The sequence below is a fragment of the Numenius arquata genome, chromosome 3, assembly GCF_964106895.1.
Source record: "Numenius arquata chromosome 3, bNumArq3.hap1.1, whole genome shotgun sequence".
NCBI lineage: Eukaryota > Metazoa > Chordata > Aves > Charadriiformes > Scolopacidae > Numenius > Numenius arquata.
Window position 1 is genome coordinate 75,244,836 of NC_133578.1, and position 23,662 is coordinate 75,268,497.

Genomic DNA, 23,662 nt, shown 5'->3' on the forward strand with positions numbered 1-23,662 from the left:
CCTCCTTTTTGGTTATTCTTCTTCATCCCCAGGATAGAAGGTGGATGTCTTCACCCTCTCCCACCCCTTTCAGAGCACAGTTGTGAACCCAGCTTCTTCCTTGTGCTCTTTTCTCACTTCACTCTTGGGTGTTCACTGTCAGAGCTGTTAGTGGGGATTCAAAGCTCCTGGCTGCGATTGCATGAGGTAGATTAACTCTTCACACATACATATGCATGAAACACCATAAATAGAAAGGTTATTCTTGGATTTCCGCTTAGCCATCTAGTAAACAGTCTCTGGCAGGGAACAGAGAAAGAAAACTATAGAGAGAAGAGACAAAGGAGTGTAAATTAGGAATTTATTCACATTCAGTTATTGATAACGGAGCGTCTTAAATGTTGGCGATTGATTGATTTATAATTGCTCTATGTGTTAGTTTCCCTGGAAATGCCAAATTCTCCCTTGATTTCCATCCATGTAACCTCAAAGGCAGAACTCCATGCCTGGATTTGCTAAGCTTTTTGAAGATGAAAGGCCTGGGAAAAGGCTAAAAAATTACAGTCAGCAATAACGTGATACAAAAGAAATGAATGCTGCATGAACTGGCCATATCTCAAAGGCATGGCTACGTGTTGCAAGGAAACAGATTTCTCCTCTTAAAGGAAAACAAGGGCTAATGGCCTTGACAGACTGACAAGCTCTGCCAGATCTTTCTGCAGCAGCTTGGGACATCATATCCCTGTGCTTACGCCTTCCTGAATTTTTTTTTCCCTTACAAAGAAGGAAAAACCCTGCAGCAGAGGTAGCAGAAGCAAATATGTACCTGCCCATCAGCTGGTCAAGTTCACAGTCTGATTTCAGTTGAGGCAGTGGGTTTATGGTGGTCCAGCTGAGGTGTGCATATTTCTGTTGTGCTTCCTTCTTCCCTTCTCCTCCCCTTTCCATCAAAACTATCCGATGGAGTAAAAATACCCAGAAAATGTATCTCCTGGGTGGAAAATTGGAAAACAAAGGTTTTTTTTCCTCCCCCTTACAAAGTTCTGGCAAAGAGGGCAGAACCGTGTTGGTGCAGAACAAAATAAAAATGGTAAAATGAACGGTGTCGTATCTGATGTTAGACAAAAAAAAAAGTTCAAAAATAACAGTATCTTAAAATATATTCCAGAAAGCATCCCGTGTTTGTAACTGGTTTATGTCGGTCTGTAACATGATGAATAGCAACCACCTTTTTAGCATTCTTTTAAAATGTGGAAATTACTTGAAATTATCATATTGAGCCGTGTTGTTTGTACGAACTGTCATCCAGAATCCATTTATAGGAAGAATACCAAGGGGTTTGGTGTCAAATACAAACATGGAACAAAAAGACAGTTCCTGTCTCAAAGAACACACAGTCTTACTTTTATTCACAACCTCTGATAATGTCAGTTTGTGCCAGTGTGTGAATCGAGAGCAATCCGATAAAATCGTGATAAAAGACACTCTGTGCGTGAGAGCTCTGTGTTAAAAGATGCTGGTGGATGAAAAAAGAGGAAGGTTCATTGACCGTAAACCCAAAGTCCGTGTTTCCTGATATAACTCAAAGCAGAGAAATTCTTCGTTATAAACCTCCCCCTCCCCCTGCCCTGAATGCCTTAAACCATTTTATTATCCAGAGTCACTTTTAAAGTCTATTTGCTCTCCCTTCTCCTTGGGAGGCACTGGAGTTTCTTGCCATCATTTTCTTCTTGAGTACCTTGATTCATGGTTTCCAACTCGCAGATGGTGGAAATTAAGCTCAGCTCTGGCAGAGTTAAACAGAGCGGCACCAATTTGCACCAGTGAAAGATTTGGCCTTGCTGAGTTAAAAACAAAGACGAGCTTGTCAGCTTTCCAGTCCATCTCCCTGGCGCTACAGGATTGTTCTTCATAATGCATTTGCTAGTACTTTCCCCAGTTTAATTTTAAATGGCTTAAGCTCCCTGCATTTCCCTTGAGAGATTTCCCCACCGAGTAGTAGAGCTCACCATTATGAAATTCCTTCTAATGTAGTTTCTTTTTTTTTTCCTTTCTTTTTTTTTTTTTTTTTTGTCTTCCCTGTCTGCTAGGAGTTATATGCTCTTGGACAACTACACACCACTCACGTTTGCAGTCCTTACCAGCCCCTGGCAGCCGTGGTTTCACCCGGCTCTCATGGCTTAACCCTTTCACTCAGCAATCCTTCCCTGGCAGCAATAAATTGCCATCTAAATTGCCGTCCTCTGATTTTATTTCTATAGCTCGGCTGCCAATGACATGGGGCTTTGCAAACCTTTTGAACCAAGAAGAGCGCACAGCTTACTAACTGCTCTGTCCTCTCCAAAAGGATTGGGGCTGTGGTTTTGATCATTTGGAAAATAAATATATCTTGCTGGAGCCAAGAAAACACCAGGATGGGACATGGGCAACAGTGTTAAACATGGGCTTATCTTAGAGCACATGCCTAAAAGCAGCCGATTTCCATAAGTATTTAAATTTGAAGCAAATGCTTTGGTCCTTTTCTGGGTTGAAGCTTGTAGGGCAGACTGCCTCCTTCTAAAATGTCTTTTCTTGTCCTGTTCTTCATGACCTTGCTTTCCAGAGCCTGGTTTGGAAGCATTTCCCTGTGCCTTCTGCTCTCCTACACTCTGTTCTCTCCGCCTGCTGCTCCTCTCACGTGTCCTCCTTTCCTCCTCTCTCCAGGTGATTTGCACGCTGGTGGCGGCTTTCTTGCACTTCTTCTTCCTCTCCTCTTTCTGCTGGGTGCTGACCGAGGCTTGGCAGTCCTACATGGCCGTGACGGGCCGGTTACGGAACCGCATCATCCGCAAGCGCTTCTTGTGTCTCGGATGGGGTGAGGATCCTGGGTCTGAGGAGCATCTCCCCTGGGGTGGTGGGGAAGAGCTATCCCTCCATGGGATGAGGAGCAGAGAAGGGCTAATGCTCTGCAGAAGTCTTGGCAGAGGGTTCTTGCAACCCTTTCGGGGGGGTCAGACGGGCTCACATGGTTAAAAACATCATGAGAAAGAGTTGTAAGTCATAGATTCTTAGAATCTTAGAATGGTTAGAGTTGGAAGGGACCTTAAAGATCATCTAGTTCCAACCCCCCTGCCCTGGGCAGGGACACCTCCCACTAGACCAGGTTGCTCAAAGGCCTGTCCAACGTGACTTTGAAAGACCTCTTCAATGTCCTGCCTGCTGCCCAGGGCACCGGAGGGTCATGAAAAATAAATGGGCTGAGAAGGGTTGAGTTTTCAAGGGGTGTGCTGGGGGTAGTTTGTCCCAAGTTTAAGTCTCTCTCTTCCATTCTCCATTTCTCTCTCTTGCTGTCTCCTTCCATGTGCAACTCTGAGTGAAGCAAGCTCTGAAATCCTGTCTCCATGGCAGCAGGGCCTTTCGTAGACAAATAAACTACAAGACTGGTGCAGATGCTTGTAACTAATTTTTCTCCCTCTGCCTCTTCCGTATGTTTAATTTATTAGCCTTAAATGATGCATTCTGTAGTAGAAAACAAACACAAACCCATAACCTGGGCTTTCAAAGCAATAACAAGCGTGCATTTGAAAGGAACAACGGAACAAAAAGTTGCTCAAAAGCGAGCAGGCAATAAAAGGAGAAAGGGAGAGAGAAAGCGTTGTGTGTCTGAGCCGTATTAGTGTCTCGTTTTACTACTGAAGTCGAGCATTTCACCCCCAGGCAAGATATTTCTGATGCTTAGGAAGCGCCCTGATGTGATTTATTCTGGCACATCAGCAGCCGTCCTCGTTCCAGCACCTGCATCCCTTTAAGTTTTCACTCCTAGCTTTTGCTTATGAAAGAAAAATAAATTATGCTATTGAAATATAGTGTTCGTGTGTAGCAAGAACATCGCCACATACGTGCAAAGCACAGGCTGCATGTGCCCGTCTGTGTTCATGCATACATTTGTACACAAACACTCTGGGACTCCAGGAACATCAGGGATATGGAATGCAAAAGACTAATAGCTTTTTTTTTAGGCAATAAAAAGGCATTTTTCTGATCTGTAAAACCTGGGACAGATGGGCGTGTTAGCTAAGGGAATTTTGGATGAGCGACATTCACATTTGTAGCCTGTCCAGATTAAAAAAAAAAAAAGAACACAAAAAAAAAGCCTACACATGTAGAAGCTTAATTTGCACCGCTAGTAAAATGTAGTCATCTCTAAGCTAGGATGCACTGGCTGATAAATGATGCATAATAACCATTTGGAATAGGTTAGGACAAGAAATGAAGAACACTCGCGCCTATTAAGGCAGCAAGGGAATTTCTGATATTTTGCATCCTGCTAGACTTCAGCTGTGAAACTGGGATTAATGACACTTCTAAGAGGGAAGAGGCTGAAAATATGTTTTAAAGAGCATAATCTGAAATAATTAACACATTTCACTTTGTCATGGGCTGATTCTCCCCCTTTTCCCCCTTTGCGTATTAGCATTTCTCTAAGCTCTTGTTCTAGATGTCTTTGCCAAGTTCCCAGCTGCTGTCAGCTGTAGCTCATTCAAGCTATAGTGGTTTTCATCAGCAGTGAGGTTTATTCCCTTTTTGTTTGTCCTTCTCTTGGGCATGCAACTTTTGTATTTCCAGAAAAGAGGTTTAAGCAATTAGATTTTCTTTTTTTTGGTTTTAATTCTTTAGAACAGACAGACAAACTGTTCTCTAGAAACAATTCAGTCATCATATTTAGCCCTGGTAAAGAAGAAATAATATTGTCAGTCTTTTTACATCCATGTCGTAGTTTCCACAACTGGATTTTTCATGCTGCCGTAGCCCAGGCTCTGAGTGGGTCTTCAGTTGTTCATAACGGTTATGGCTCTTGGACATTATTAGCAAAGGACCTTTTCTGATGGGACATGATGAACACATGACCCAATTCTCCTCTGGCCTGGCAGTACAAAACACTTGGAAAGAGGGTTCTGATGCATTTATTTAGAGTGATGAATGTAAAAATCGCTTTCTGCACAGAGCCCCCCAAACCTTGCCAGTGACTATGTAGCAGGAGTGACTGCCTAGAAGGCTGGTACAAACCACACACCGTATATGGAACAGCCCAGTTAGGAATAACTTTCTTTCAAATAATTTAATAAAAAAAAAAAAAAAGTATTTTTATTTTTATTCAATCTAATCACATCTAACCGTGATTAAACCTTTAACATCTCTCCCAAGGCGGAGGAGTAGAGCACCCCTGATTACTGTGCTCTTTAGCTTAGCTACCATGGCATTGCTATCACCTTCGGCAAATCCTGCTTGTACAACTCCATTTTCAGCCCAAAGCTGGGGCTCCTGCCTAGGCTCAGTATGAGCCAGTCCCTGTAAGCTGACAAGTTCACAGCCACAGTGTGTATTTCTGCATAATTATCACATCTAAGAGAAGCGCTTTGCGAAGAACATGTTGCTATTTTTGGCCGAGTCCTGGCCAACTTTCCTCTTTTGCGGGGCCTCTTGCATCAAGCGATACTCTTGAAAAAGTCCTTTCACACGTGGTTTCTCGGCATGCTTGCCATAGGAATGCCATATTGATGGCATCGTGATGAGTACAGCACCCAGGATGTATCCAGATGAGGTGTGAAGGAGGCTCAGCAAGAGGAGCAATAGTCAGTTAAGAATGGAAAAAAAGAGAGGGGAAAAAAAAGAAAGAAAGAAAAAAAAAGAAAATGGGAAAAAAAAAAAGGGAAAAGAAGACAAATCTTTTAAACTCACTGCCTGTTGGTTTTGGACTGATCAAACGTGAGCTGTGCTTGGAAATCTCATATAGGAGGAGAAACGCTTCTCATTATGATAACTCTCAAATGCTGTATATTCCAGCCAACTTGGCCTTATACCTCCCAGCTGGCTGCAGACCCTCACAATTAATCAGTCTTGCAATGACTTGTGTTGCTGAGTGACCACCGTGCCAGCAGGGTGATTGTCTGGATGCTGTGTCTGCACATCCCTTCGATCTCCAGCACCTTCTGCAGCCGCCTGCCGTGACCTCTGCGGCACACAAATTAGGGTCTTGGTCAAGAAGCACTAATCCTAGCTGGCTACTGATCCTGCTAATTCCTAATGGGATTTGCCCATCTTTAGCATTGAGATAGCTTAATTCATCATGTCACAAGGGGGAGGGCTATAAAAAGCCACGTGGAGACCTCCGTAGCTGAAGAACCAGATGTTACTAGCTGATATCCAGGCATTTCTTTAGGGAAAGGGGAGAGCTATGCTGGTGAACCAAAGAAGTACTTGATCTCCTCTGTAGATGTTTAAGCAGTTTATCGTGTCAGGGAAAAGAAGGATCAGAAGACGATTAGCAAGTTGTAGTATCTTTTGCTAGTTCTGATTGTGCCCAGGCATTCAATGATGCAACAATTTCAGAACTTTTTATGACTTTTAAGGCTAATAACCAGCAGGTTGCACAATAACCAGGAAGTTTTACTTATTCTCCTTGCTCTCATTTTATGGGAGCTTCTAGTGGTGAGATCAAGGCCATATCTTCACCCCCTTATGCACCTGAAATGACATCCCTATGCTGGCACTGTTAGCTCATGACACTCTAAAGATAAATTGTGCTTTGCACACTGTGGCACCCCAGCCCCAGACTAACTTGCTAATCTTTTGCAAGACTTGTAATGAAGTGTGTCTTCTTGAGAGCAGCTGGTTTCCCTTAGTTTATTCTCCTTTTGGACACAAAAAGGGTGCAGGTCTCTGGCAAAAAAAAATAAGTATCCTGTTTTGCAGAAAGACCTGATATTCTGTTGCTCTCTTCCACTTGGTTCAGAGGGACCCAATCTGTTATAGCCTAGTACTTGAGGAACCTGTTTGGGATAGGGGGAACTCAGTTTCCATCTCCTTTTCTGTCTCATTTGGGGCAAGATTTGAACCTGGGTTGTTCATCATACATTATGTTGAGATCAAACGTAGCCCTTAATCTCCTCCTTGCTAACTCTTTTGGGTTGGGTTGTGGCTGTGATTTCCATCTTCAGGAGACACCTTTATATATTCCTGACCAGACTGTGTACCTACGAATAAAATAAATATATTTTATGCATCTGCATGTACTGTCAGTCCCCACACAACTGCTGAGACCACGGCAGGATATGAGCTGATTACAGCTGATGGCATTTACTTCATTAGCAGAGGTAACAAGGGTTCATGCTTTTGGCTCTGAAGGTCCTGAATTCAGTCTCTGCCAAAGACCCAGGCTGGGACAGATGGTGCTAGAATAACACCGGGAAGAATTGGGTATATTATGCGGTTGAGTGGGAGAAGAGCTGCACATATGCTTAAATGACCAATTTTCTCTTGTTTCGCTTCCGTAGGGCTCCCCGCCTTGGTGGTTGCCATTTCTGTGGGATTTACTAAAGCCAAGGGGTACGGCACCGTCAACTAGTGAGTAAAGGAGTTCTTCCTCATTTTTCTTTCTCTCTCACCCTCCATGCTTTTTTTTTCAAAATCCACTGACCCACAGGAGCCAAGGTAGGAGCTAAATTCTGGTGTGCAGCCATCATGCCTCCCTGCCTCCTCAAGCCATCAGCTGGCCCAGGTGGATTGTGTATTCCTTTAAAAACAAGTTCACAGGGACTAGTTAGATTTAAGTGTTGCATATATGACATCACTTTAATCTATGTCCTATTTAGAGATTTTTTTTTAAACTTAGTTTTAGGGGGAAAATGTGGAATACTTAAAGTTTAGGATGTTTAAAATGAAAAATAGCTTTTGTGTTTATCTATTCAATGGTTTGCTTGGTTGGTCCCAGGTTTTCCAAATAGCTTGGCTCAGTTTTAGGCACCGGAATGAGCATGAGTTTTTCAAACCAAGTTTTTGGCAGCCATCTGAATTTGCCTGTTTTCCAAATTCCACAGGGTTTGCCTTTAGGAAACTTTTATTTGCATGTAATGGGGGAAGGAAGGCAGAGAATTAAAAATGGAATAAGAATGTATAGATAAAATATGTTAAGGCAAGGCTGGAATCACTCAGAGCTGAGCATTAGTACAACATAAAGAAAAAAAAAAAGGAAATGGTTTTCTTTTTACCTGTGTTGTGAAAAAGATAGCTTAGAAATTTTATGCATAGTGGCAACCAAAGGATAATATTTTATGTAGCAATAAATCAGGCCCTTCCCTACTGCAACCCATCATTATTCAGAGCCTTCCTGGCCAGTGGTTTGCATCCCACGTGAACAACATTTAAGACAAAAGCTGGCCAGCAACAGACGAGGGTTTGATAGGTCCACTGGGAAAATGTCACGTGGAATCCCTGCCCTTTCTCAGTTCCCACCACATTCTGCACACCCACGACCAAATGGTCCAGCGTTTTGAATTCTGATTGCAGGAGAGTGTTAAAACGGCACAGCAGCATTCTCCATTTGCTTTGCAGTCTAAATTACTGCAGTCTAAATTACTGTGCATTATAGAGGGCTCCGGAAAGTGGGTTTGTCAAATAAAAATCCATAGATACAACCCCAGGCAACGCTACAGGCTTGGGGAAGAGTGGCTGGAAAGCTGCCCAGCAGAAAAGGACCTGGGGGTGTTGGTGGACAGCCAGCTTAACATGAGCCAGCAGTGTGCCCAGGTGGCCAAGAAGGCCAACGGCATCCTGGCCTGTATCAGGAATAGCGTGGCCAGCAGGAGTAGGGCAATGATGGTGCCTCTGTACTCGGCCCTGGTGAGGCCTCACCTCAAGTGCTCTGGGCCCCTTACTACAGGAAGGACATTGAGCTGCTGGAGCGTGTCCAGAGGAGAGCCACCAAGCTGGTTAGGGGTCTAGAGAACAAGTCATATGAGGAGAGGCTGAGGGAACTGGGCATGTTTAGTTTGGAGAAGAGGAGGCTGAGGGGGGACTTCATTGCCCTCTACAACTACCTGAAAGGAGATTGTAGAGAGGTGGGTGTTGGCCTCTTCTCCCAAGGGAATAATGACAGGACCAGAGGAAATGGTCTGAAGTTGGGGCAGGGGAGGTTTAGAATAGATATTAGGAAGAATTACTTTACTGAGAGAGTGGTCAGGCACTGGAACAGCCTGCCCAGGGAGGTGGTGGAGTCACCATCCCTGGAGGTATTTAAGAAGCGTGTAGACATGGCACTTCAGGGCATGCTCTAGTGCCTGAGATTGTTGGTTTGTGTCTGGTTGTGGGTGGGTGTGGTGTGAGGTTGTGGGTGTTTGTTTTGTGTGCGTTTTTGTTTTGTTTTGGTTTGTTTTTTTTGTGGTTGGACTCGATGATCTCAGAAGTCCCTTCCAACCAAGAAGATTCTGTGATTCTGTAATTCCTGAAACCTGTGCTGGCATCAGGATGCATTGGCTGTACCTGTCCCAGCTCGGGTGACTTGGCCTCAGTGTGTCCTGGTGGAGGGGAATCCAGTGCTTGTTGTATGACTCGGAAGAAGACAACACACAGCCTGGCTTTCAGAGGTGCCACTGAGATCCCAAATGCCCTTTTAGCTTTTCTGTGGGGCTGCTGTTTCTGGGGCTTTCCTCCATGCAAGTCCACGAGAATAATTCGTAATGAACAAGCATCAGGGGAATGGAGAAAGGCCCTAAATATTTCTGCTTCCTCTCCTGTTTATAGACTGTTGGGAATTGGTGCAAAAAGCTCAGTCACTCCCTCCCCATTAATGCTTAGGGGCCACCTCAGAGTTTTGTGGTCAACATTGACCACACAAAAGAGCCTGGAGGGGGAAAGGGAGGAACGTGCAAGAAAGCACACCCTATTTCACTGCCCTGGACCACCGCCTGCCAACATCTCCCTGCCCCAGAGCAAAGCCCTCCCAGACTGCAGCCAAAAGGCTGTCAACGGGTGACAAAACCTGCCAGACTCCTGCTTGGCGTACCAACGAGGTGACCAACAGGCTGTACTGTGACTTTCCATCGTTCCCAGGGGACGCTTAACCAGACCAGCTCTTCTCCCTTTGCTGCTAATCCTCTGACTCCTTTCAGCCCTTAAGTCTCCGTTGCTCCTTGCATCCAAGGGCAGGATGTTGCCCGCCTTGCAGCCTGGCTGGCTGCCTGAGGGGATGGCAAGGGATCCTGCGGTCCCAGCAGGAGCCACAGCCCGAGTGACACCACTCTGCTGTCGGGGTGCTTGTCACCAAAACAGCAGGGCACCTTCTCACTCCAGCAAATCCAGTTTGGTCCTCTTTTCATCCCCTTCCATGCTGCAGTCTGGTAAAGCTGGTGAGTCCCAGCAAAGCTGTGAATGGAGCAACAGTTCCTCTCATGCCCATCAGGCAGTCATAACGCTGCCATCTTGTTGTAATTCCTCCTGTTGGCTTTACCCAGAGACAGAGCTAAACAGAGTTAACTCGCAGTCACACGCTCAAGCCACCATCTCTGCCCCAAGCAGTGTGGATGTCCCCGTGGGAGCTGGTTAACCCCCCCTGCTCTGCCTCCATGCAGCAAGGGGCAAGTGGGTAGGTGCTGCTGGGCCAGGGCGATGACGTGGTGGGTTCTTGAGCCATGATGCTGAGCGTAAACTGGTGCTGAGCATCACTGTAAAGAGAGTTACATTTGCACGTTGGTGCATTTTAAAATATGAAGCAAATATTTATGTGGACCAAGCCAGGCAGGATGTCCCGACAGACTGCAGCGCATTCACACTTCTCCCTGTGCTCCTGCTCAAGAGGCATAAAAGCTCTTAGATTCATTTGTGGGGAGGCCCTTGGTCCCACCTCTTCTCTACAGCAAAGTTGACATTACGTAGCAGTAATTTCAGAGCTGAACTCCAAAACTCAAGGTGGTTCAGACCTTGATTTAACACTGTCTAATGCTAAAGACATATAAATAGCATACAGCCTTGAATCAAAGCTTGTCCCAGGGCATTTGTAGGTTTCTGACCATTGCAGAAATGCACAAAGTAGTTGCAAAGCTGGGACCTAGAGCTCAAGAGCTATTTTAGCTTTGTCTCTAGTTAGTACAGGGTATGCACAAGGCATTTCAAATGAGCATTAAGACTTTCAAGGCACAAAGTTTCCATCTTGCAGAAGGAAGGAAAGACATTAGCCATAACATGTCCCTCCCTGTGAAGCAGGGGACAAGAGCTGACATGATAAACCACAAGGGACTTCACAGCGTCTTTCAAGGCTTCTTCCAACCCTGCAGTTTCTGGATCCTAAGAGCAGTGCATTAGCACCCGTTGGTTTTCTTGTGGAGATGGTCATTAAGACAAAGCAGGGCTCTGACGTTTAGCTGAGCACAGGATTTGGCACTCAACATCAATTTTTTTCTCATCCCACTCACAGTGGTAAAAAAACCCTGACACCCATCTACAGGACATGGTTGTGAGAGCATTTTGGGGATAGACGCAACCATTGAAGGCATTGCAGCACTAATCTTGGTGTTACAGACTCCCAGGGCAAAGCTGGTGGAAGGGACAGTGTGTGAAATGCATATTGTGTCTCTGTGTCACCAAGAGTGAAACTGTTCTTCTGCAGGGTACGCCAAGGTGGCCAACTGCAGTGGAGCAAGTTAGGGGAGTAACCTCCAAGAGGGTGGTCTACCTGGGCCCTAAGCCAGATTTCACCCAGCTTTGTCCTCTCTTTTTTATGTGCATGGGATGAAGCTATTCTGTAATGATATAAACACAACTGAGTGGCAGTATGGGGGCTTGTCTCATCGAGATGTGGTAGCAGTCAAAGGGTTGACCATGTCTCCAAGCTGTAGGACAGAGAGATCAGAGACATTGCTAAGTATGGGTAGGGTGTCGTTAGTATTTAATATTTACCCTTTAGCTGGCCAGACTGGGCTACCAAGTGGTAAGAGGAGAAGGGAGAGAGAGGTTCAAATTGAAAATTGAATATATGCTGCAGGATTCAGACTGTGTCTCTGTTGTTTTCTGAGTGGCAATTCCCCAGAAGCCACTCACTGCATCAAAGAGGCCTTTATTGCTCTGGACACTTCTTCTGGAGTGCTATGGACTCTCTGTCCACAATGAGGCAAGGAGGACACGAGGGGATTTTCCTTCCATTTGAAAGGACATTTTACAGTTGTTTGGAGAGCTGCTGGAGTAGGGTACAGGCTGTACTTCCAGTCTCAAAGAAAGTCTTAGAGATAATGGAGGTCTAGAGGACCCGCCACTGCTCACCTCCTTGTATTAGGCTGAATGCCTGAATAATAACTCTCCTCTTAGCTGGTACTCCAGGGACTGACTCTGGACCTCTAAAGCTTGACAAACTGCCTCCTAAAGCTTGAACTGAGTAATTGAGGTTGTGCTACTGGTAGCTGGGAACTCACATCCTTCCCCACAAGGGAGCCCACAAAAACTTTTCCGCGAGCAGTGCCAAAACACAGCAAATTTCCAGGGGTTCTCATGTGTCATTGCATCAGGTCTTCTGTCACCCACAGTTATCTCAGCAGCTTCTGTATTAATCCCTAAATTAATACTGGTGGGACAGCCCTGATTCCCAACTGTAGTCTTAGTGATACAAATATGTTGGCTGTTGCGTTGGGGCTGCTTATTTTTGCACGCGATCGAGGTGAGACCTGTTGCTGGCAGAGCTGTACGGTGGAGTCAGGAAGGTCTCGGTGGAAGTTGGCTCTTTGCAGGACCAAGACAAAAGCCATCCATCTCACATCTCCGCTGTGGCAGGCTCACAAAAGGATCAGGTGTTTTGCAAAGAGGTCTTCCGCGTTGAACACAAGAGCTGCTGTCAATCAGGGGACGTACTGCTTAGAAATAATATTCTGGAGCTGCTGAGCATTGTTAAACCATTCACTTACTCCCTTCCAGTGGTAATTTTATTTAAGAGATTTGTGAAGAGATCCCTTGGCAAGTACTGGGGAACCTCTTAGCGAAATGCAAATATTTCTGTGCCTTGTAGGCACAGGGCTAAAAGCATCTCCACTCGACTAATATATTACTGGAGTTTGCTGTCAGTTCCTGTCTTGGATGTCACTTCACCCTTTCCCTTCCCTTGCTGTCAGCCACCACCTCTGACAGCCTTGGAAATGCTTCGATTAAGCGCTGTGGCAGGGAGGTCAGGCAGTCAGAAGGGATAAGGACCAGTGCTTGGTGATGTGTGAACTTGCCTTCAGAAAGCCTGATGCTCAGAGGGGAAGAGGGGCTGCCAGGGACCTGACATGAACAAGAGCCCTCGTTGCACCAAGTCCTCGTTGCTAATTGGAGTGCGGGGCTGACAGCTCCTTTCTTCGCCTGAGCCTCGGTTGGAAGAGACCCTGGGAAAAATGGTCTCAAAATTAAGGTGGAACATTGGAGAAAAAGGGCAAGGACCAGCCCTCCTGGTTCCCCCTGCCCTCTCCTTGCATTTAGGGAGCCCTCCAGTTATTACACCCTCCAAAGCTTCATTCTTATTCCCTCCCTCCCCAGCTGATTATTTGCTTTATTACTACAGCTGCTCAGACTGTTTGTGACAGAGGAACTTGCTATTAGGAAGAGATCAGAATTGATTAAATTAACACATTACAGGTTTAATTTAGAAATAAACAAGATGCAGGCCTCAGAGAAAAACAGAATGTCCTGCTTTCAATTTTCGATTTGAAATACTTTCTTTTTTTTTTCTTTTCCCAAATGTTCTGTGTTTCGGGGCAAAAAAATAACAGTTTTTGCAAGTCAGAATTGATACAAAAACATATGAGGCTGATCAACAGACTTGAAATGTTTCCAGGAAGGTTTTGTTTCCTGGGAGACTCCGAAAGGCAGCATCAGTTTGCTTCCGAGGCAGAATGAAACCATATTGCTGAGGGCAGAGGCACGTAACTGAACTACTGCAGGGTTAGCTGTTAAGAGCTTTGAGAAGGTCCTTGCTCCATTGTGGTCGCCTGCACTTATCCTGTGGTAAAGGCACGGTAGTTTGCTGCTGAAACAGGATTACTTCATCTCGCATTTTCTCCAGGGTCCTGCGATGTCAAAGCATGCAAACTTTCCATGAGGTTGCTGACACAGTGTAAATTTGCGTCCTCTCTTGCCCTGGAGTACCTGGTTTATGTGTCCGTGCTCTGAGTTGCTGGACTCCCCAGAAAAGGGAAATTTCAGCTCCAGTGCTGCCGTAACTGTAGCAGAGTCACAGACTGGTTGAGGTAGGAAGGCATCTCTGGAGGCCATCTGGTCCAACTACCCAGCTCAAGCAGGGTCACCTAGGGCTGGCTGCCCAGGACCATACCCAGACTGGTTTTTAATGTCTCCAAGGATGGAGACTCCACAACCCTTCTGCTCATCCTTTGCCAGGTCACTCTCACACTGAAAGAGTGTTTCCTTCCTGACTTTATGGTCAAACCTGAAAATACCTGTTCGTTGTCCAGACACCCAGTGATGCTCAGCTCTGAGAGTCGGAGTAGGGTGAGATTTCCCCTGCCTCTCTTTTCTTTTTTGGTTTTTTTTTTTTTTTTTTTTACACCACGTTTGTCAGTATGGGGATGTCGGTGTGCAGTGAGATCTGCATGTGAATCATAGAATCATAGTATGGTGGGTTAGAAGGGACCTTAAAAATCATCAAATTCCAATCCCCTGCCATGGGCAGAGACACCTCCCACTAGACCAGGTTGCTCAAAGCTCCATCCAGCCTGGTCTTGAACACCTCCAGGGATGGGGCATCCACAGCTTCTCTGGGCAACCTGTTCCAGTGTCTCACCACCCACACAGTAAAGAATTTCTTCCTTATATCTTATATAAATCTCACCTCTTTCAGTTTAAAACCATTACCCCTCATCCTGTCACTCCACTCCCTGATAAAGGGTCCCTCTCCATCTCTCCTGTAGACCTGTACAGTGCAGTAGGAGCTCTGAGGGGACCCATGGACCATATTCATACTGTTTACATGAGAGATGGGAATCATCTCCTCAGTGATGTCTCCATCTGGGTTAGGTGCACTGTTTACTTGGATCTGGAAAACCTGGTCAAGGCAGTCAATGGAGTTCAGGATGTGATTCATCTAATTGAATGTAGATGCCTCATCCTGGACTCTTTTGGTTGGATCTCTGCTGACTCAAAAGGTCATCAAGAGTGACTGGCTTTGTCATAGGCACCAATAGGGCAGACATCAGCACTTAGTCAGAAGAGACCCCTCAGTTTGTGTAGGCACCAGGCAGTTTAGGAGCCTAAATTCCACATGTGGTCAGTGGAGGAAGAAGTCCTTCCCAGGTTACATGGTGTGAGGGAGAAGGAACAAGCTGGTTTCCAGAAGAGGCACCACACACCTCACGTTCAGCTCATTCCTTAAGAGCGTCCACTTAAGGAGTGCTGTGAATTCCCTCCTCACTGCTGTGTTGTAAAATTTCCCTATGGCAGCGAGCTCAAAGGGAGGTTCCAGGAGAAGACAAGTACTGCTCTCCTGGACCTGAGCCCTCGGTGAGCACAGTGGTTAGCACATGAGTGAGGGACAATTTCCACTGTTTCGACTCTTTTGCTTGAGTGAATAGGACAAAAGCATCATCTTGCCAGCAAACCGATGTAGCTGCTTCCAGGACTTGGTCTGAAACAGAGCACTATCATTAATTTTGCATGCATTCCTCTGTCAACAATCAAATGCCATTCTGCAGGCAGACCCCGCAGGCAAATGAGCCTTGATGCAAGTTCAGGACTTGCTTGCTGTAAACTCTGAGACTTTTTTCCCCATGGGCTATCAACTCTCAAGATGAACTCTGCAGACAAAGGGAAGAAGCAAACATGCTCCTGTCGCTGATGTTAGCCACTGGGTAACTTTCTTTTCTCTTTTCATTTTCCAGCTGCTGGCTGTCGTTAGAGGGAGGTCTTCTCTACGCCTTCGTGGGACCAGCGGCTGCTGTCGTTTTGGTATTTGAGCTTAGCTGAAAGCATTTTTTTTTTGGTCTCTTTATCTTATATCACTTTCCTTGTTCTTTCAACCCAAGAATGTCCCTCTTTATTTCCACTCATGTTTCAAATAGCTTTCTCCTTCAGGAATAAAGAGCAAAGTGTTAGAAGCCAGCAATCTGGGAAGGGTTTGATTCTGAAATGTAATATGTCTCAGCTCTCAGCCTTCCGCCCCTGTCCTCTCTGGAGTCCCTTAGGCATCTGCTTAATGCTTTACCTTGGTTTTGCCATATCTGGATGGAAGTGCAGGATGATGGTGGAAAACTCTGACATTAACTCCTTCAGAAACTGCTGTTACTGGTTGCTTTCAGACCAGGCTGTGCCTCCACAGCCAACGTTTATTCCTGGTCTGTCCCGGATGAGCAGCTTCCTTGTTTGCAGATGAAATGGAGGTCTTCAAATCAGTGCTGTGGGGATCCTTTGTGACCCTAAAAATGTCATATTTGCTTCTAGTTCAAAGAGATGGTATGGTTAAAGTGAACATTTCCAAACTCTGTCCCTCCAGCTCATGCATGGTGAGAGTTTGTTCTACTGTCCCCTCACCCTTGGCTCCAACACAGCACCAAAGCGCGTCTTGGCCAGTTACTACTTGAGTTGAAGGTGTCATTCAAGAGATGACATACCCTTCATCAAGCTTCCCTGCTGTCAAAGCCTCATTGGCCAGGAGAAATCTTCACTGTCAGTGTTCAAAGAATTTGAGAACTTCTGGTCCTCTAGGAAATCCCTCCTGCAGCAATTTCAGATGGGTTTAATGCCACATTTGAGCTCCCACATGGAAGTGGCAGTCTGCAGTTTCTCTCCACTCCTGTGTTTTATCCAGTGCCTCTAAGGCTCAAGTGCCCTGAAGGGTCCCACAGGACTGGGGTTGTTGACACTTGCAATTTCTTTTTCAGATCAGGTTTTTTTTTTTTTTTTCCCTGCAGTGCCTGGGGGGTGAAGTGCCCCGCAGCAGGAACAGGCTTACAGGAGAATAACTACACAAAAAGCTCTTGCTGCCTCTATTCTCACTGCTGTCATTGCACATCAAACCACCTGGATGCCATCGTTTCATCACAATGACAAAGAGACAAGCCAGCAGTTGCCCCTCCTCTGTAGTAAAGCAAAGCTTCTATCAGTTAGGGTCTTTCTTTAGCCTTGATGAGCCTTCAGCTAGCAATCGGCAAAGAGTGGGGATAAGCAGATGTTCATGCCAGCCAGTCGCTAGATCTCTGTAGGCACGTGATAGTCGGATTTCCCTCAGTAATGTAGCTGATGGGGGTCAGGTTCTTCTTTATAGCCAGAGTAATTGACAGGAGCATTAAGTGGCTTAGTGCTTTCAGATGAACTAGCTCTTTGCCCCAACAACATAAGAGCCCATAGCTCTGGCTCAGTGAATGCTCAATAGGCAGCAGTGATTAGTAGGGAGGGAGCTTTGGTATTGCCCAGAGAAGGGGGAGTCAATCTGCTGCCCTCAACCCGTCATGCTTTTGTTATGCCAGCAACAAGGGAAATAATCCTTCGCCTGCCTTTAGCATTTTTAAAGCATGAGATAACCACATGAGCCTGCTTCCATTTGGCATCTCAGTTCTCACTCGCCATCGAAGCTGGAAATGGAGATTTCCTTACAGAGAGGTCAACACCTGCAAATGGTGGCTCATGCAGCTGATCTTAGGAAGTGGTAAATCATCTCTGGTGGTGTCTGTCTCTATTCAGTACCTAGAGAGAGAGCCCACACACCTAGTTTGGACTACCTGACTCATTGCTGCCCGAGTTGGTATATCTACTGAGGAGCTTGGGGAAGAAGAAGGAGAAGAAACACTGAACGCCTCTTTTATAAACGGTAACCTGGGAAAAAGATCATCTCAATAAGTTGCCCAAATTCACACTGTGACTTTTAACAGCACCAGAACACACAGTTCTCGAGTGCGCACTGGCCACAAGACTGGACGGCTGTCTGTTCTCCATGTATTTTGTCCCTGATTTCAGGTTGACCGTGTCGGCGATGGAGGGACAGTCCACCTTGCTCAACATAAGGACAGTCAGGGTCTTGCAGGGCTGTACAGGGGACATGCAGCTGTGCTTCTCTGGAGTTTTGCTCCAGAGACAATACGGCTGCTGTTGTGCAGGGGTGCACAGACCAAGGTCAGACTTGGCTGTGCCTGCGCTCTTGCTCCCCCAAAATTCTGAAGAGTATGATATATAGATGCCCAAGTGACTTTGCACTCAGCCAACTTGGCTATAGCTGGGCTTGTAACCTTAGGCTTGGCCAGGCTGGACTTGTGCTCACTCCTCCCAAGCCATCCAAGGATCTCTGTACTCTCCTATCAACATGATTTTTCTATTGCCTGTAGTAACCTTCTTCCTCCACACCATCCCTTATTATCCAGATTGGAAAGAGGCCTTTGGCTTGGAGAATATCTTTACTCAAAATAATATTCTTAACATGGTTGGCCTGCAGCTCCAGCGATATTTGCAGCTAACACTGGACAGCTGCAAAGGTTTGACCTTTAGTCTTAAAAATCCTGGGAACCTGAAATGCAGATCTGTTACAAGCAGTTTTAGTCATCTAGCTCAGGTGAAGCAGCCTGGTGATAATTGTGTGCAGGCTGAAAGCAATGGGTTACTGCAGGGAAAGGCTTATGGCACGGTGAGGTCAGGACACAGAGTCATCAGGTACCGGTTATCTCAAGGGCTGAATCTCAGACTCGTGTCCTTCCTTCTGGATTGCATCCCAGAGATAAAGCAGCGAAGCTGCACGGCATGTTATTAAGAGTGGCTGTGTTTAGAAGCATGTCCATGTGATATCCCTGGCTTTGTAAAGAAAGGGAACCAGGATGTTGACCATGATGATCAATGCACTGGATAAAATAGCGTTTATTTATTAAAACAGTTGCAGGCTGCAATTGCAGAGCTGCACTTTGTCATCTCCCCTTCTAGATATGAATGAGGATACACGCTGTGTTGTGGCCGGCCCCAGGAGTGATCTAGGCTGCCACACTTCAACCCCGTCTTTCCTACTGCCTTGCTGCACCTAAAGCAAAGTCTCTCTTGCACTCAGCCTCCAGCACAGTGAAGAAGGATCAGTGAATCGAAAGGGCTCTCTCTCTCTAAGCACATAACTAGGGTTTCAGTTCCTGCTGATCCTTGGCTGAGTTACTGCGTCTGACTTGCCAGCGTTGTTTCTCTAAAAACAATACCATGGTGAGCTCTAGAAACGCACTCACAGCTGTGGAAAGTAGTCCACTGACCCAGCAGCTGATGCAAAAGAAAATAACTGCTATTTGTGAGACCTTCCATTTATTCCCAGCTGTGGACTCCACATCAGTGAGCTGGGTCGCGTCCTGCTGAAACCAGCAATCCGAACTCAGAAAGATTGCTCAGTTTTGAGAATGATTTAGGCAATTAGATGGAGGCTTGGTGTGAGCAGACATCTCCCTTCCTCTGGGCTACGTGTTGTACTAGGTGTCTCTTAGGACCACCTCTCAAGGGTCTATTATACTCACCAAGGTTCTCAGCAAACATGGAATGTTGCGCGTCTCTGAATTTGGCCTTAAACATTTCCTTGCAAGCCCCACATGCAGAAGAGTGCCTAGCTTATGTTCTACCAACACCAGGTGTTTGACTGTCAGAAAAACTTGTGTTGTCACTTTTTTCCACCATCAATACTGTGCCTCCACAGAGAGGGTGGTGCTCATGTGTCCCCGATTGTGTTCGCACTCAGAGGTTGCTGAGGTTTGGGTGAAGTTTGGGAAGCAGATGCAGCTGGCAGCAGCGAATGCGGGCAGAAAGGCACAGGGAGGAGTTTAGCATCACTTTGCAAGACCTCAGCTCTGCACAGTCTGTATTTCACTGTGAATATTTATACCTGATTGACACAGACATCCGTGGTCTCACCCTGACGAAGCAGGATGAGGGATTGCACGCAGTTGCCCTGCCCCTGATTTTTTGGAAATGGCTGGATGGTTCATCTACGTGCTGTGCCATCTGCAGTATCTCTCAAGACATCCCACCATAGTAGCTGATGTTTCCACTTGCTCCAGCACCCCTCCACCTCTTATTTTGAGAGCAGCAGTGCTGGTACACCGAGAAAGAACTGTGACAAGCTGTCTTCATCGCACCACCCCATCCTCTTAAGGCTGCTGCTTTGGTAGCGGAGACTCCAGAAGGCACTTTTGAAAGTAGCTGGTGTCAACCCACTACTCTCCCCTGTATTGGCCATTTTCTCTTTGTATTACCATGAAAAATTGTTCTTGTGCCTATGGTTTGCTTTGCTAGACCTCGAGCAAGCATCAAGCTTCAAACAGCCCTGCAGCAATCTGAGCCCTTTACAGTCTTGTCCTGGTTCATGGAGATCTCTCTGATCTGCTGCCAGCTGCATTATGCTGCCCTGAACTCACTGATGCATGGCCAAGGGAGGTGGGACAGGGTGGAGAAGGGACAGAAAGGGTGGTGGCCTGCAGAAGTGTGACCGTGCTATCAAGCTTTGGGAGAAACGGGAAGGACTTGTTGGGTTTTTCCTTCTGTCTACCCAGTTTGACCTAACTTACTCGAGAACAAAACTGTGTGTTGTTTCTCTTTCAACAGGTGAACATGGTTATTGGCATTCTGGTTTTTAACAAACTTGTATCCAAAGATGGAATAACAGATAAGAAACTGAAGGAACGGGCAGGGTATGCCTTATCAATACATCTAAGTAAAGAATGAAAAAACAAAATGAAACAAGATTGTGATCAATAACCAGGCAGGGAATGCAAAGAGAGATTGGAGATGCAAACAAAATGCAGGAGCAGATTTAAACAAAAATGAAAGAAAAAAAAATCCCGGTTGGTTTAAGCTCTCTGCCTTGTCAGTGCAGCAGAGACACAAGACCCAAGAAGCAGCAGTGTGTTACTATGGAGGAAGGTTAGAAGTTCATCTCTTTGTTAAAATGGCCTCAGCCCAGGCTTGTGTATCCTCCCGAGGATTAGGGAGAGCAAAGTGACTCTTCTCACTATCTCCTGGAGACAGCAGCCGGATGAGAGAGGGACTCATGGTTGCTGAGTGTGGCATGTGGCAAGGGGTGTGTAACAAGAGAAACCATGTCTAATGGCTGGCAGGTGGCTGAGGGACAGCAAAGGTAGGTGATGATACTTCTAAGGAAAGGGTGTTTGGAGGTCTGGCAGTGAACAGATTAGTAGATGGATGGTTGTGTAAGGAGTAAAAAAGATACCTCTTCTGCAAGAAAAAATGTTGATGCCACCTGAGGTTCTTTATCTTCTCCACAGCCACCACCCCACCCTCCATCTCTGAAGCCTGGGGTTGTTACCTGATTTTCGTTGTAGTATTAATCAAATCCATAGTTCTTATCACCTTAGTCTTACTAGGAGTTGGCTGAGGTGGCAGCTACTGTCAGGGCTCTCTGTTGGGTTACTTCCAAACTCTGTTAACAAGGTCTATTTCATCACTGACTCCAGCAGGATGACACCCCCCCCTTCGTCTTCATGTCTAGAAACAAGTCTGCAGCTTGCTCAGGCTTTATCTCTCGGCAATGCCACGCTTCAAACCAAGGACAGAAATGACATGCTGACACTCCGAGTCAAATCAAATGCACAGGTCAGCCTGGCTGCTGATGTTAGTATGTTATTTTCCACTGCCTTACTTGGCTTGGTGGTGGAGTCAGAGGAACTATCTCCTTACCTGCTGCTAGGAAAGACAGTTGTAAGGTCTTACTTGTCCATTGATGGCATTTGATTTATCACTGTGGATAAGAATTGTACTCTTGAAGGAAGAGGTTGTTTACAAAGAGACAAGGAGAGGAAGAGGTGTTCCAGTGCCTCTGCACCAATGCAACAGGCAGAGCCTAAAACCTTAGGAAGTTGCTGGAGAAGACACAAGGAGTCTCCACCATAGTCTGTCTATGAAAGCAGAAGGATTTTGGATATTGGTAGTCTTGTTTGCTGCACTCCCAGGCTTCACAGAGAGGATAAGTTGCTTTATCCACTGCTGTGCTGCAAAAGCCTTGGGCCCTAAAATTGGGTCTCAGAAGGCAGAGGCAGAAAGTACAGACAAGGTTCAATATTCCTGTCATTGCACTATTGAGTAGTTCTGGTGGAAGTGGTTTTTAGTTGAGTGGTGGCAGCAAAACTGAGGGCAGAAGCGAGTTCCTATCCAGCCACGGGAGAAACATGTTAAGATTCATGTTTTATCAGCCATGTTGACATACCCTCGGTGCAGCAAAGAAGGGAATCTCGATGCCTGAGCAGTGCCACAGTCACAGTAACAAGAGGAGATTTAGGCACGTTTGGATGACCAGAGGTACCAGCTGCTGCTGGGTTGAAGAGGTACCCACTGAAGTGACCTTGGTGCATTGCTTAAAGCAGCTGCTAAGAAGCGCATGCTTTATTCTGGATGATGCCCTTTACAAAGAGAGAACTCAAGAAAATAGCCAAACTGCTGGCAGAGTCTGTAGCAAGACAATTACACTTGAAAGTCAGCGCTGAAATAAATGGTTTATTGGATTAGCAGAGCAGCAAGTTCCTGTCTATCAGTCTCTCCCTCTCTAACCTAAACTGCATACAGAATGACCTTATTTAATACATAGCACCTGGTTATTGATCACATTCATAGCTGTACTTTGAAAACAAAACCTGCAAAGCAAAAAAAAAAGTCATTTTTTTTTCTGATGTTCTTTGTTTTTTCTTCCTTTTCTCTTTTTCCCCCCCCTTCTTTCGTGTCCGTGTGTGTGTGTGCAGCACTTTTAAGCCTTCTCTGTGCTCAGTGATTTTGTTCTCCTTTGGAAGTGCACCCGCTGAGAGTGCGGTAGCACTTTTGAGAGCTCTGGTGCCCCTTCCCTTTAGCTATCTGCTTCTGGCCTGGGCTTGGGAACCGTGTTGGAAGGTAGATCTGAAGATAATCAGAACGAGTAACGGCCTTGGAGATGTTTGGATCTGAGGAGATGGTATAAAGAAACGTTGTGTTTCCTTTAGCAGAGGCAAGAAGTATGGTTCAGTGTTGCAAAAACAAAAGCAAAAGGGAAAAAAAAAAACAGAAGGAGGAGGAAAAAAAAGACCTGTTGAACACTAAGTGGAGCCCAGCACACAAACCGCAGATCGGTTGCCACAAATAAATCAGTGCTAACAGTTCCCGCGAAATAATAACCGAGACATGATAGGTTTTGCCCTATACTTAACAGAGGAAATTGCTATGATTACTGTTGTCACATCTGTCAGAAAACGTTGACTTTCTAACGGCAATGACTTTATAGATATATCACAAGTCCAGGCTGTAGAGAGTTGAGTGTGATTTCCTGGAGAGGTGGAGAAATGCACACAACTGCCCCAACTCCTGTCTGGGCACGGGAGAAAACTGTGGAAGTGTCTCCCAGCAGAACGGTCTCCGTTCCCGATCAGTGTTTGAGCTCTGTTGACGAGCATGCTACTAAAAAAGAGTGTTTTAATACCAGATGCAGGAAACTTTAAAATGAATTTTAAATTTATTCAGCCAGCATTTATTCCAGAAGCATTTGGGTGCTCACGCAGCCAGGGAAGAAGAATGAGACTATAGGGTGTATTCACAAAGGCTAATTTTAGCCTGCTGAGTTTTAATCTCCCTACGCTTCCTCCGTAACTACTGGAGAGAGACGGGAGCCTTGTTCAGTTGTTCCAACTTGCCCCTTAGAGGACCTTTATGTTTTCTTATCTCTCTGTTGATTATAGAGAGGACTTGAGAAAGTTTGCCCCAATACCTTGTCTGAAATACTCTCTGTGCAAGTGTCCTGGAGAGGTGTAACAGAGCTGGATTGTCAGCACATAGAGAAAGTAATTGGAAAGATAATAACTACATTAAAATAGGAACAGATTCGGATCACCCTTCATCTGGGAATGTTTCATGTTGGAAGCGGTGCTCCTGCTCTTTGGGCCATGCGTGGTGTAAAGCACTGTTCAATAACAGGTAG

The 23,662-nt window shown here is 45.8% G+C and overlaps 1 protein-coding gene across 1 annotated transcript in view; it reads left to right on the forward strand.

Moving 5' to 3' along the window:
- Positions 1–23,662, forward strand: part of ADGRB1 (adhesion G protein-coupled receptor B1) — a 203,992-nt gene that overhangs the window by 145,714 nt on the left and 34,616 nt on the right. Inside the window, exons 21-24 of the mRNA XM_074146079.1 lie at positions 2,683–2,833; positions 7,293–7,362; positions 15,645–15,711; positions 20,314–20,399. Of these exons, the coding sequence (XP_074002180.1) occupies positions 2,683–2,833; positions 7,293–7,362; positions 15,645–15,711; positions 20,314–20,399 (374 nt within the window). The remainder of the gene's footprint in view (positions 1–2,682; positions 2,834–7,292; positions 7,363–15,644; positions 15,712–20,313; positions 20,400–23,662) is intronic.